This window comes from Botryllus schlosseri, chromosome 12 (assembly GCF_051294905.1).
Source record: "Botryllus schlosseri isolate E-star chromosome 12, Bs_hap1, whole genome shotgun sequence".
Lineage (NCBI taxonomy): Eukaryota > Metazoa > Chordata > Ascidiacea > Stolidobranchia > Styelidae > Botryllus > Botryllus schlosseri.
In genome coordinates, this window is record NC_137247.1 from 4,882,593 (window position 1) to 4,897,957 (window position 15,365).

A 15,365-nucleotide genomic window follows, 5' to 3' on the forward strand; every position below is an offset into this window, starting at 1 on the left:
CCAAAGTTCGTTTTATCACCCTATGTGGGGCCCATGGCCAACGTTTTTTTTGGCGGGGGGGGGGGGCTGACGAAGTGCTGTTACGGCCCTGGCAATATATATGCAATTCCCGATCTTATTGACCGATTTTATCATGAATTATCAAAAATTTTCGCGCCATTTTTTTTTTTTTGGGGGGGTAGAGCTGACGAAGTTCTGTTTCGTTCCTGCGTTTAGGCGAGAAAAACTGACTGGGTAAACGGGCCTTAATGTAGTTGATAAGTAGCGGTAAACAGCGTATAGCCTGAGGGGGGTCTGGGAGGCTTCGCCCCCCCCCCCAGAAGTTCGGTTTATCATCATATGGGAGCCCAAGACCAACGATTTTTTTTGCGCGGGAGGTGACGAAGTGTTGTTACGGCGCTGGTGCCACATTATATATATATCGCTTTACTGGAGTCCGTCGCTAAAATTTATTTTCGTCATTTGCTGTTAGCTGGTCGTATTGTGTGGATATAGCGAACTTGATGACATGTCATTCGTCGTTTATCATACAAATAGCACCCGCAGCTTTCGGACATGGATATCTAGACCTTTGCCCAGACTTACTCACGAATCACGATCTATTTTGGAAACTGATTACGTTCAATATCTTTGCGAAATCCAGAATAAAGGCAAACGACCCCAAGGTTTAGAGCCTCTATCTTTGACTAAAGCATCTAAACGGCCTTCCGACTCTAAGAATATACCGTCCTCCTATAAATGCGATTACAACTAGACTTATTTCGGTAAATGAGGGTTACTTTTAATAATTTTTGATTGCATGCTTTGCGAGGGGGGTGGTATACGTATTGAAATCGACGAATGTGACACTAAATCGCGCGCGCGTAAATCTGCCAAAAAACAATATTGTTTATGCTGATTTACGAAAAAAATTAATCCTATTTCAAGCCTTCAAAATTCCGGACATTTTGGCATATTTTAGAATTTCCTCCCGGACGCCAGTCTGAACAGTGAAATTCCGGACATTTCCGGGAAATTCCGGACGTATGGCACCCCTAGACTGGACTCCACTGGGCTATATAAACTGGACTCGGACTTGACTCGGTGGTGAATTGAAAATGACTCGACTTGACTCGAGTTCCAGTTCAAGTTTGTTAATAAAATTTCATCATTTTAAAAATCACAAAAACTGCGATACAACGAAAGATGGTTAGTCGGTCACTTGACTTGAGTCATAACTATAAAATTAAAATTTACTTGTGACTCGAAACCCTGTGACTTTGGTTTTGCGACACCGGTCCAGATAGATCCGCTCATGACTTACATGAGTAGGCCCAATTGGAGTACAAGGACAGCGTATTACTATCAAAAGTTGTAGCCTACCTCTGATCAGAGCCGTAACAGCACTTCGTCAGCCCCCCCCAAAAAAAACGTTGGTCTTGGGCCCCCCATAGGGTGGTAAACCGAACTTCTGGGGGTTTTTCCCCCCAGACCCCACTCCTACTATATGCTGTTTACATTCGGTACACGCTGTTTCTTTATTGGGTGTCCGTTTAGTGATTCTGCTTTGCTGGCCTAATCGTGCGGAGCGCGAGAAATTTGTATAATTCATGACTGAATCGGTCAATATGATCGGTATTGCTTATATATTGCTAATTTTTATCCTCTCTCTGCACCCGTAATTTGATTTATCGGTAGAGCTGAGTAAGGTGTGCTTGAAAAGGTAGGATCCCTCAATAATAATTGAAGATCTCCGGGTGTATACCCGTTGGCAGGAACGAAACAGCACTTCGTCAGGCCCCCCAAAAAAACTTGAGTCTTTGGCTCCCATAGGGTGATAAACCGACCCCCGCCTCCCAATCACGTTGTTCGCTTTTGCCACGAAATTACTTGTTGTACTGTTCAGTTAGCCAGCGCTAAGCGCGAAAATTGTTGATAATTCTTGATACAATCGGTCAATAAGATCGGGAATTGCATATATATTGCTATCAATGTCTTGTCCTCTCTACTCACGTAGTCAAATTTACCGGTAGAGCTGAGTGAGGTGTCTTTGAAACTGTAGAGTCCGTAAATAATAATTAAACATCTTCTTACGGGCGGACTCGTTGGTATGACATCGTTACATGATGTTATTTCGTGACCTCCTGTCTGCTATATCAAAGAATATAGAATCGCCCAAACCCGTAATAAACTATAAAAGATCACACGATTTCAAATTAGTATTTCTTCACTGGCATCTAATTATTCCCTTCGGGATGGTATTTGTCTGGTGAGGTTCAGACTACCAAGACAGAAAACATTCGGCGGCAGTCATTTAGGCGCCTATGGACGAATAAACCTATGTGTATTTCGTATATACAACGAAGCTTTCGGTCACCATAAGGGGAGTCCTTTTCAGCCAAGGCTTCTCGTTGCCGATCGTTCTGGCACACTTCTTGGAGTCGCGTGTTACATGGCCTGAAACTGTATATGTCTGGTGCGTCGTGGCGTGGTAATGGCCAACGCCGATATGCCCATTTTTAAAAATCTTACCTATTTTTCTTAGGGGAAGAGTACCGAATAATAATAAAATTTAGCAACTTAAAATCGCGCGCAGCGCGATAAATTTTTGAAAAAGTTGCATAAAGTCTCAAAAAATACTTTATAATTTATGCTAATTCACCAAAAAAATTGGGGCCTGCTTCGAGCTCGGGTCCCCCCAATTGGGGGGTTTGGGGTGCGGCAGTTACGGCCCTGCCTCTGATGAGACTCATTCTACCTACTACGCTATTGAAGTAGCTTATCCGATCAATGTATCTGAATGGGACAGCGATAGCTGTAATCTATAGTTCGTTTCTTTTTATAAATTTTTTCAGTTCAAAACACCACAAGAATGCTCTAAAATGAAGACAGACCTATGACTTTTCATTCGTTCGTTCGTTTTGCTATTATTTTCATCGATTTAAAACACCACAACAATGCGATATCATGAAAAAAATAGGATTGGGGCCCCGATAGGAATGAATCAAAACTACTTGTCGACTTTTCCGCCATTTCTTCATTTCAAGCTCGTTTTTGGCGGCGTTTCACTTCCCAATAATTCAGATATTTATTCTAATCCGCACCTTTCACAGAAGAAGAGTTTTCCACCGAAATATTGACGACAAATCGTTTTCGCCTAGGTTCGTATTTCGCAAGTGTTTATTTTCCGCTGTTTCCGCGTTTTAGACTTGCTTACGTTGTGCTGCCTATAAAGGTCAATGACCGAACGTTGTGCATTGCTATTTGCGTCTTCCGCGTTTAGCGGTTTAGTTTAGTTTAGTTTAGTTTAGTTCGCAATTGCAGACTTTCGCCGTTTCTGTTGTCTCCGCGTTTACGGTGAGTTTTTTCGCATTTCTGCGTTTCAGGGATGTCCTTGCAGAGTCGGATGTTATTCAGTTGGACATTAAAGAGCATATTAGCATGTGTTCTATGTCTTACGTACGTTCACTCCTGTAAAACCAAGCATTGGGTCTCGGTGTCCTGTGCTGACACCTCACACTATACGTTTTATTTTATTTTATTAAATCACATCAACTTGGAGAATCATCGCTGCTCACCTGATATATCAGGCAAAACGTGCCGAGACTCTAGTAAGGCATTGGACTTGAACAGTCCCGGCCAGCCAGAGGGCCAGGTATTATAGCAATCGGTAATTTTGTACTATTCCACGCTGACCAGGCAGGCATATTGCTGGACAGTGTACATGTACAAGTCCATACTGAGAAATGCTTGAATGATTTCGAAAAGAGCACATGAAAAACAATCCATGGACCATGAACTAATTAGTCATACTGGGTAAATATTGATAACGACAACAGTATACAAACTATACTTATTTAGCTAGTTAACGGGCAACTAACTAACGCTTTTTGGAGTAGTTCTAGTGATAGTAGCAGATTTAGAAAATTGAGTATTTCTAATTCTAGTTGCGCTTCTTGAAAATCCTGTATGGTTTCTACAAGTCTGATTGATTGGTATTTTGTCTCTGTTGCTGCTTAAAACTGTATGAATTGGATCAGCTTGATGACCAATTGTTGGTTGCAATTCTAGTTGGTTGCAACCTCCATCCTCTTGAGTGTGTATAGAGCATTGATGATCATGATCTGTGTTTACAGAGCTGGTTTTATAGAAATTACGGTATGGTTGCCGAGGAATATGTTCTTGTTACGGGGGGAGCAGGTTTTATTGGAAGTCACACAATCGTGGAATTACTTGAAAAGGATATCCCCGTAATTGTGGTGGATAATATGACAAATGCAGTTGGTGGCAAGGAAGATGATGAGCTGCCGCCTGTACTGCAACGGATTAAATCAATCGTGGTGAGGATTCCGTCGATTGAAGATCTAAGATCTGAATCCATAAATATCTAATCTGCAATTATGAGGCGAATGAAGTACCTAATTTTCTCATAGATGATAATTTTTGATAAAGATATTTCCGTAGTATTGAAATTAGTAAGGTTAAAAGATAATTGAAATAGGCTACTAGCCTACACACCTATTTTGCAGACTTGGACAACTAGCTAATTAGAGCGAAATGATGATACGATAATCTAATTTTGGAAATACTTTTTATGCTGTAATTTTAATTCCAATCTTGTTTCTGGTTTTCATGAAATCGCTGCATGGATTTGATCTGAACTTGATGCCATTTTTTTGATTTTCGCAAATTCAGTAATTGTAAATGTAATATAAGTTGGAAATAAATGTGTAGCTATAATTCTAATTTAATTTGGAAAAAACTGTGTAGCTATAATCTAATTCTATACATCTGTTGGAGTCTAGTTGCTTGAAACAGTGAAATATATGCCTTGCTTTTTAAATCTCTTCATTCTACAGCCCCCAGAAAAGAGCCAACGTATGGTATTTATAAAAGGGAGTTACGGAGATGAAGAAATCCTCGCTAAAATATTCACCAAGTACAAAGTGTCTTCCGTCATGCATTTTGGTGGCTTTAAAGCAGTCGGCGAATCTAAAAAACTTCCAATGATGTACTACAGCAATAATCTTGGAGGTAATTTAAAAGCAGTAACATACACATCTTTATTTTATGTGGTATCATGACATTTAAATATTGTTGCACATTAGAAGTATCGGTAATGAAGTCTTGAAGTCAGGACAATGATCAAACTTTCATGAACTGATGTTTTGTAAAGAGAGTTGTGGAAGTGCATTTCCTAAATTACTATTGTGGATGACCAAATCAGTTTTACTTTAGACTTGCAATTCTGCGAAAACTTCTTCAGCACAAACCGATCAAAAATTGTTACACAGAAAGAAAATGAATGAGAGTTAACACTTTTTTATTCAAATTTCCAGCATGTAGACTACCGGTTTACCATTGAAACGGTCGTTTATAAAAGTTTCTGGCAATTTCAGACCATTTAGGTGTAAATTCTTTCTCCAAAGCTCCCCACATAAAGCCATCGAGTGTCTCATTAACAAGATAACCCCTTATTCTCGTTTTGATGTAAGCTAGTTCACTTAAACCGTTTTTGGCCTAATAAGTTATGGAAATTTCACAAGAACGTGTCGTGTTTGGATAACCACTGACCAGGTCTTTATATCGGCTTTCGAACTAGACTTTTGATTGTGTCATAATATTAGTGCATAAATATTGATTCACTCCGGCTGGTGCAAGACAAAATTATTTAAATTATATAAATGCGTCACTACGACAACAGTTAGAGAGCAACTGTACTTAATAACCTATCAAGTTTATTTGAATTATTTACTACACCTCAGAAAAAGCAAAAAAAAAAAACGTAAACCCCGTCAGCATTGTAATTTTCCATCCGCACAAGTGGGTACCATTCCACAGGTTGACATACACTGCGTCTTACGAAATTATCAGCATTTCATGAATTAATATGATATATTCCTATTAGAAGTTACTGGTAAAGATAATCCTACTGGTATGCAGTATTTACGTATTGTGGCCTAATACAGTGGTGTCATATCCAGTACGGTAACTAGACTATTCCACGTTTCAAGGCTCCATGAAGCTCATTCAAGTTATGCAAAAGCATGGAGTGACCAAGATGATTTTCAGCAGCTCCGCGACCGTATACTCCGAACCTGGACCCGAGGACCTGCCCCTGACTGAAAAATGCCCGACCGGAAACTGTACGTGTCCGTATGCCAGGTAAATGGGTTTCCGACTGTTATGACGAATGAGGTGTTAGCTGGTGTTAGAAAGTGCTGTAAATATTAATTTGAAATACAATATCTCTCATACATGAAGTTTTTAACACACTTTAATATTTACTTGAATGCTATCGCTGTTCAAATTCACTCTTATGACCTTGTTAAGAACACAAATATTGTTGACTCGGCGCACTTCATTCTTGCATGCTCTGCATCGGTGGTGTCGCGTTTGATTTACAGTACAAAGTACTTCATCGAAAACATGTTGAAGGATTTGTGCCACGCCGACCCGAGCTGGACAGTTATATCGCTTCGTTATTTCAACCCTGTCGGCGCGCACCCATCCGGGAGTATTGGGGAGGACCCGAAGGGAATCCCAAATAATCTGATGCCCTATATTGCTCAGGTAAACAAGAGGCGTGTGTTAGAGGCATTTCATGGTGACATGTATCTTTGTTAATGACATATTCTGGAATGAATATAATCAACACTTGTAGCACATATCTACGTTCAATTTAAGACTGAATTATCAGACCCATCGCGATCAAATTAATTTATTTCCGCAAGTTGACGATCGCAAGAAAGAATGTGTGATTGTAAATGAATTTTAACAATATTACTCGCTACAAACTGTGTTTGAATTGAAGTTTTCTAAGCTCAACTGTTATTACATTTATATGTTACGAAATCAAAGTGACGTTTTCTCAGAATTGTCATATTTCATTCCTCAATCATTTTTGGGGATGGAAAAATCGTCCGATCAACTCGGCAAATTTGTAGGTTAACATATATCTTGAGGTGGTGAACAAGATGAAAAGTTTTTGTTTCGTATAGGTAAGAGGTTCACCCCTATTGGTTCGTCAAATTCAAACATGAACAATTCTTCCAATTTCCTGAGAGAAAAATTAATTTCCTTCACATGATAACATTTGTAGCGATTACAAACATTTCATTTTGTTCTTCAGAATGATTTGAATGTGTAATGAGCATCAAGGAAATTTTTGCCAAAAATTAGTTTGAAAAATCCAACTGAACTCGAAAAAACCTTGGTCATTTACAACCACATTTTTATCGAATTTGGGACGTCCACCGAAGCACCTTGAATCCAAATTTCACAATCCTACATTAGTTTTAACTTACTGTGTTTCACTGATTTTCCAATTCCAGGGGCATTCTCCCCACTTAAAGTCACTTGCCTGTACAATAGCTGCTTGCTGTGGCATATCTCTTCTGTTCAGATGCGGGCAATGTAATTATACTATTATAACTTTTGCACTGGAACGGAACCATTCATTTTAACAGGTTGCTGTCAAAAGAAGGTCACACCTTGATATTTTTGGTAACGACTACCCGACTAAGGATGGCACTGGTGTGCGTGACTATGTGCATATCGTAGACCTCGCCAAAGGACACACAGCAGCATTAGACGTAAGTGCGCTTATACATATAGGAAGTTGTTTGACTGTTGCTACAAATCAAATTCAAATCGCTCAACAAAGTTTTGAAGAACGTCGTTCTTTAGATTATGAATGGAAATACAATTTATAATCAAATTTGTGTGTCATAAACTCTATTCATGCTGTCAATTATTTCTCCGAGTGAGTCACTGCGTATCTTTCGACACACGTAACAGCATAACCTCCTTAGCTACTAATTTAGAGGTTTCTCATGCTAATCTTGACGGGTCTAGACGTGCGCAACAATAATTATATGGTAATTCAGGTCTCATTGTCACGTTCTGGTTTCCTTTGATATCTGCATAACGCAGTTTTCTTAAAGTATCTAATATCCGTCGCATTTTCTGTAGGTTCGTTAAATGTGAAAATGTAATTTGAAATCTATGAGTATGTTACTCCAATTTTATTCCGCAATGTGTGAATGTGTTCTGGTAGGTTTTGGATCAAAAGAAAGGCTTCGTGGCGTATAACCTCGGGACGGGAGTTGGCACTTCAGTGTTAGAAATGTTGAAATGTTTCAGCGAGGCGGTAGGCAGAGAGTTGCCTTTCAAGTACGTATGTCTTTTTAGCCGTGTAAAAATAAGAAAACCCCAAATAATATATTTTATATATATGTGTCAACTTCACTATGTGTTATTTTCGAAGAGCGTTTTGTACACGAAAGCACTACCAAGCTCTGTAACAGCTACGCTGCATACTTGATTTTTTAATTACTCATGTCTGGAATCAATCGAAGTGTTGACACTATGTATGCCATCCTATGCGCGGCTTTGGAATACATTATCGTAATATGTATGGGCCGTGTTATTTTCGTCACAGTTTGAAACTGGAATTCAATAGGACGGTAACATGTCATCGTATCGTAATTATGTTGATCGTAGCTGTAAAGAAGCAATAACTGGTGTTGCGCTCTAGTGGGCCGTTATTGTTACGTTACGGCGTGACAATCGAAGTAGAATTTGCCCGGATGTAAATTTAGCGACTCATCGCATGTCGGTAGCGGGTAAGACAATTCCTTTTATGTGTTACATTCTCGAGTAAGGATCGTTGTTTTTATTGGCGTGTAGCACTTCGTTACATTAAGCCGCGTTTGTTTCTTGTTCAATTCACGGCGGTTGAAACAGAGAATAGTAGCCATTACCAATTAAGATTCGGCCATTAGCTGCTGCCTGTCATGTGGTTGCGCGTTACAGTATAATTATACGCCCATACTTTTCTGGTCACGGGTTGAATAGGTAACGCGATAGAGCCCTTATACTGCCGCTTAACATTTAAACAAGACGATGTCCGTTTGACGCGGTTATGCTGAAATCGCGATTTGTTTAGAGTTGAATTACCACGCCTTGTAGGCAAGCGCGTTTTTGACATTTTGACGCCCTCAGTTCAAACAAGCTGCGCTGTGGCGTTCGCCGGTCTGGGGCTGATACGACTGAGCTTGGTGATGCCAATGGTTACAAGTGAATCTGGCATGTTGAATTCGGCACTCGGCGACCCCTGATCATACCAGCGCCTTAACCCGAATACATTAACACGTACACAACAAATGTCACATATCACAATTCACGTACTCATTCATTTTCGAATTGATTATTGCAACCTTGATGAAGCGCTTTCATCGTGTTAATAATTTTTACAGTTCTAATGGTCAAATTCACCCACTGCCCAATTGTTTCCAAACTACTTTCACTTGAACTAACAAAAACTACGTAATATTTACAATTCGGATTTTCAAAAGCATTTGGAAAGTACTTTTAGCACAAGTTTGCATCACATACCGCTCGAAATAGCCTCCTCTATCACCATGACTAATATACTTTTGAAGATTGAATCTATATGCAGTGTTAGTCGTTTTGCATACATCTTGGAATTTCAAAAGTGGTGCCTCCGATAAATTGCTAATATGATACGACCCCTCGGCCACAACTATTTGAGTGGTATAATCCACAGCTGCAACACCAATGGATTGCGGGTTCGAGTCGGTCGACTACAGAAATTCTGCCTAAGTGTTGGAGGTTTATCTAGGCTCCTCCTCGCCGTGTAAGCGGTGTCTTATGAAATGCCTAGAAGTGGGCCGTGCTACAAGTCGTCAGTTCCAGAATGATAATGATTAAATTGGGCCCTGTGTACATGACTATAGTGGTCGACTAACACCAGGAATACTACAAACAACAACTTGTCAGATCTTTCATTTTCCTTGTCTTGGAAATAACTGCTTCTACTTTGTACTTTGAACGTTATGTCATTACTTCTCTTTCTATTCGAGTAGCAATGCTGACAATTATTGATCGCCTATGCTGGTTCCCTACCTTACCTGGAACGTTACGGATCTGATTGTTGGACAATAGAGCAGGCACACCGTATTTCACAAGCTCTGTGTCAGAGGCGCTGATTGCTTGAACGTTTTGCTTTTAGGCAAACTAGACCTAGAGTACCTAGTTTTTACTTAGTAGGTACCGCTCTGTCTATCCTGTAAGACCCGCTTACTATCTTTCATGCAGTGCTTCGTATTGTTTAGAATGTGCGACCGTAGACCGGGCGACGTGGCGGAGGTCTACTGCGACCCGTCTCTAGCGGCTAAAGAGCTGAATTGGCGAGCCACTAAAACCGTCGCGGACATGTGCCGCGACCTGTGGTCTTTTCAATCCAAGAATCCAAACGGGTACGCCAGTTAGAACGCGCGCCAACCCGCAATACGTAGGCATGAAAAAGATTTAGTCGAATTTTATTATCTTGATATTATCGCGCATTTGTTTGTGATAAAAATCATGAGTTTTATCGCTTTGTTTCACCCGATTTCTTCATCTTACGACGGCTTCAATATCATCCGCTTTTATCAACTTTATAAGCTTTGTAATCTTCCAAACTTTGTGTTGTTCCATGAAATTTATATGTTATTACGCTGTATGCTGTTCCATGCTTGGTTTGCCCGGATTTCTTCAAACGCGTATTGTCGTGCGTTATTTGGCGATACCTCGGTCGCTTCATTTCGTAATTCTCTAGATTCTTCAAATGTCACTTATGTACGTGTCACCTTTAGTTGTCGCTGTTATACGACGCGGTTTTCGTAATTTTGAGAATTTCCATATAGACTACCTTTCAACATTGTACATTATAAATACATGGGTGGAAAATAGGTGTGTTTACCAGATTGCTGCCATGGCGTAGAACCCCTTTTACCAGAGTTTGCTTCGACATCCATTACAATGAATAGGAACGAATTAAACACACCAATCCTTATAGATTTGTATCCCTAGGGGTGTAGTTGGTTCTGTGTACCGCGCTTTTGTGATTCTTTTTGGCGGCGGTGCCCGAAAAACGGAACCAACCCAACCCAGTGGGACATATCTCCATGAGATTTTGTGTGTTTGACTCGATTTTACCCGCTGGAATGGACGTGGAAGCAAAATTTTGTGCCAGAGAGTCAGGTTTATACGATTTGCACCTCGCGCTATGGCGGAAATCGACAAAATACACGATCTTCGTACACAGTGAAGGGTTGGAAAAGCCGGATATAGTTTACTGATTAATGTTTGGTAGGGTAGTTGTGTACCCAATTCCGTTTCATATGGGGCTTTTAGCTGTTGAGTGGACTGTGGATTGATTCCTCTTTGTGCCTTAGTGCCCGTCTTTACCATTTCGGAGATTCGTACTTCAGAAAAACCGGCCGTTTTCAAAGATCGATCGGCCATCTTTGAAAACGGGCAGTTATTCCGAAGTACGAATCTCTGAAATAGGAAAAATAGCAGAAGACGATCATTAGGCACAAAGAGAACTCAATCCACAGTCCACACAACAGCTAAAAGCCACATATGAAACGGAATCGGGTATACCCAACTACCCTACCATGCAATAATCAGTAAACTATATCGGGCTTTTCCAACCCTTCACTGTGCGCGAAGATCGTGTATTTTCGCGACATGTCTTTCGAATTCATCCTATATAATGTGCTTCTGTGCTGTAGAATACAGATGCATAATTTTCTGTCGCCTGTTTAAAAGAACAAAATGTGGGTTTCATTAACTGTTATGCTGCTAAGTGCCTTGATATTTATCGTTAAATCGATTTATATTTCGTGATACTTTCATTTTATCCATCTCTTTCTTACGACTTAGATAAGCCAATGTCAGATCAAGCGCGTTTTGATACTAATTCTGGAATACAAATGCGGTTGGCGGATATATAGAGCATAGAACAGTTTTACCTCTGACTAGTGTGCACTCCACTGTAATCATGGTGAATGGTGATTTGTGCAAAAATGTCTGTTGAGGGTATTGAGTATTTATCGTAATTCGGGGGTATTTGGGAAATATGGTCCGCGGTCTTGCCCAGTTGCTCCCACATACGGTACAAAAGTTCTTCAATTGTATTACCCGCTCTCGCTGTTTCTAATTTGGATTGGTTCCATTATATCCATTCCGTTTGAGTGTTATCGCAATGTGACGAATTGATCAGATCCAATTCATTCGATTACGTTGGTATGTTTGTACGCAATTAAATGAAGGCTGGGATGTTTGTCTTGCTGTGTGCCGCGTGGGTTGAGGTGTAAGTTTAAATTGTACTCTGATGACATTTCAAAGGCTAGCGCAAGAAAGAAATAGAAGTCTTCGGGCACTGCTTGGTTATATCGCATAGGCGCCAATCAGAGCCGTAACAGCACTTCGTCAGGCCCCCCCCCCAAAACGTTGGTCTTGGGCCCCCCATAGGGTGATTAACCTAACTTCTGGGGGGCTTCGTTTAGTGAGTCAGCTTTTCTCGGCTGAACGCGCGAAGCGCGAAGAAATTTTTATACTTCATGACTGAATCGGGCAATATGATCGGGAAATGCATATATATTGCTATTAATTTTTACCCTCTCTCTGCTCACGTAATCTGATTTACCCGTAGAGCTGAGTGAGGTGAGTTTGAAAAGGTACGAACCCTCAATAATAGTTAAACATCTCCGGGTGTATGCCCGTTGACAGGAACGAAACAGCACTTCGTCAGGCCCCAAAAAAACTTGAGTCATGGGCTTCCATTAGGTGATAAACCGTCCTCCATCACGTTGTTCACTTTTACCACGAAGTTATAGTGGTACCGTTTCGTGAGCCAGCGCCATGCGCGAAAATTTTCGATATTTCATGATAAATCGGTCAATAAGATCGGGAATAGCATATATATTGTTATGAATTTCTTGCCCACTCTACTCATATTTACCGGTATAGCTTAGCGAGGTGTCTTCGAAACTGTAGAGCCCGTAAATAATAATTAAACATATTCGGGCGGCGTACCCGTTGGTATGACTTCGTTACATGATGTTATTTCGTGACCACCTGTCTGCTATATCAAAAAATATAGAATCGCCCAAACGTACTAAACTAAAAGATCACACGATTTCAAATTGGCATTTCTTCATTGCCATATAATTTTTCTCTGCGGGATGGTATTTGTCTTGTGAGGTTCAGATTGCCAAGACAAGAACATTCGGCGCCAGTCATTTAGGCGCCTATATGGACAATTAACCGATATGTATTTCGTATATATAACGAAGTTTTTGGTATTTCGAAGTTTTTGGTCAGCATAAAAGCAGTCCTTTACGGCCAAGGCTTTCTCGCTGCCGATCGTTCTGGCACACTACTTGGAGTCGCATATTGCATGGTCTAAGACTTTATACGTCTTGGTTCGTCGTGGCGCGGTGATGGCCAACGCTGATATGCCCATTTCTATAAATGTTGCGTATTTTTTGGGGGGGAAGAGTACCCAATAATAAAGAAATTTTGCAACTTGAAATCGCGCGAAGCGCGAAAACTTTTTGAAAAAGTTGCACAACTTTTCAAAAAATAATTTATGTCAATTCATGACATAATTTTGGGCCCCCTTCGAGCTCGGGCCCCCCCAATTGGGGGGTTTGGGGTGCGGCACTTACGGTCCTGGCGCCAATTGTGCGTCGCCTATTCGAACGGAAGCCCTTGACTGTCGACTAGGACATCCATATAATTCTACTTTGTCTAATCCAGTGGTTTCCAACCTTCTTCGACTCATCGCCCCCTTTCCAAGCTCCACGCCGATCATCGCCCCACAAATACTGGGAACCGAAAAATGGGCATACAATCTGTAATCACCGGTGAGTTGTCTAAAAAAAGGTCAACTTTTCGGCTCGACCTCGAAATTACATACAGCCGAATTTTCGTGAGTTGAGTAAAAAAAGGTTGATTTTCCGAGTTGACTCCAATAAGCCGTTTTAACGCGCCATGTGTACTGATACTGATTTTTTTTATGAGTTGTCTGATTCGGAACTATGTGTTCAATTTCCAAGTTTTTGCGAATTGAGTATAAGTGATCTAATAAGAGGCATGTCGGTCCCCTGAAAAATCTCGTGTGTATTCAAAATTGTAGCGTTAGGTCAAAAAATGTCAAAATTGTTTACAAAGTCAAAAAAAATTTTGCAACCTGCATTTCGTTTGTATCGTAGATTTTGTACTGTCGGTGAACTTGTCGTTCCACATTTACAGGTTGTAGCCTACTGTTGTAGACGGCCTATTGTCTGCTCATTGTGAATCAGATGAAACAAATAGGTTGACATGGTGTTATGCTCAACGTGCCGCAATATCCTAAATGAAGCAAGACTGCGTGGGCATTGCATGGTTCTTATATCAATAAGCGCATTATGAAAAATTGTAATTGTCAGAATGAAACAACTCGGTGTGTCACAAGTAGTGCACGCACGTGCAGTCGTGCAAATTCAGTTTCGTCAACCAACAACTGCTACTGTTGAACGCAGTGTTGATGGGATGACTCGAGTCACTTGCTAAAATGGCTGACTCGGCGTATCGGAAATGTGAATTGAATCGTGACTCGGAGAAAAATTCACGAGTCAATTTCCAGTCATCAAGTAATCGGTGTCGATAAAAATCACTTTATCTTGCATATGTTCGGATTGTTCACGAAATGCCGATGTAACCCGTGAGAGCGACCAATCAATCAATGATCGGCAGTTTCACTGAGCCTCCATTGTTCTCTCGCAAATAAATTGACCGCGTACGAAGTGATCCATGCTTAACAGCTTACGTTGTCGTAAACTAGTAGTAAAGTAATAAAATTGCAAAATGTGTATTTCTGTTCTCTGTTCTAACCGAACCTATTATGTTTTATTGAAATTGAATTCTAATATAGTTTATATAGCTCTCAACCATTATGGCGAAGGCTCGAATTGCATCATTTCAATTTGTAAATGGGTAATGTATTGCATCTTATCACTTCGTTCCTCTATTCTCTATTTTGGCTGGTAACAACAAACTGAGGCTATGCAATTACTTACGTAGTATAACAGTTCTACGTAACCTACATGCGAGCAATACAGCGCCTTCTTGCGTGAATAGTTTACTCTAATTTCGTCCATCTGTTCGGAATCAATGACCACTCAATCTGTATTTCAGACAGCTAGCAAGATGCAATGACGTAATCATGCCTCATGCTTCGAAAAGGCAACTTGACTCGAGTCACCTCCAAAAATCGACTGACTTGACTTGACTCGAGTCACCTTCGAAAATCGATTGACTTGACTTGACTTGACTCAAAGTGTGCAATGACTCGTGACTCGAAGGTAGTGACTTGATCCCAACACTGGTTGAACGTTCTTTCCCCATTCTTAGCAAGCTACTTAGTAAGGACAGACACTTTCTACCCGTGAATTTAGGAAAGTATCTTTCGTTGTACTACAACAAATTTTAATTATTTCTACCATGATACGGGATGTAACTATTGGAATTCTTCATAGGGCCAGATT

At 40.5% G+C, this 15,365-nt stretch overlaps 1 protein-coding gene across 1 annotated transcript; it reads left to right on the forward strand.

Moving 5' to 3' along the window:
* Nucleotides 1-4,005: 4,005 nt before the first annotated feature.
* Nucleotides 4,006-12,111, forward strand: LOC145451634 (UDP-glucose 4-epimerase-like). Its single transcript, XM_080329845.1, has 7 exons — nucleotides 4,006-4,319; nucleotides 4,839-5,013; nucleotides 5,994-6,144; nucleotides 6,387-6,552; nucleotides 7,449-7,574; nucleotides 8,039-8,154; nucleotides 10,119-12,111. Exons 1-7 carry the CDS (start codon nucleotides 4,140-4,142, stop codon nucleotides 10,273-10,275), a joined length of 1,071 nt encoding a protein of 356 aa, XP_080185971.1. The 5' UTR covers nucleotides 4,006-4,139; the 3' UTR covers nucleotides 10,276-12,111.
* Nucleotides 12,112-15,365: the final 3,254 nt, after the last annotated feature.

Bases quoted from the DNA above. Each gene is read 5' to 3' on its own strand.
- LOC145451634 (XM_080329845.1), top strand. From the start codon at position 4,140: ATGGTTGCCGAGGAATATGTTCTTGTTACGGGGGGAGCAGGTTTTATT. The intron at 5,014-5,993 runs GTAATTTAAAAG...CCACGTTTCAAG, and splicing joins CTACAGCAATAATCTTGGAG to GCTCCATGAAGCTCATTCAA. The intron at 7,575-8,038 runs GTAAGTGCGCTT...GTGTTCTGGTAG, and splicing joins GACACACAGCAGCATTAGAC to GTTTTGGATCAAAAGAAAGG.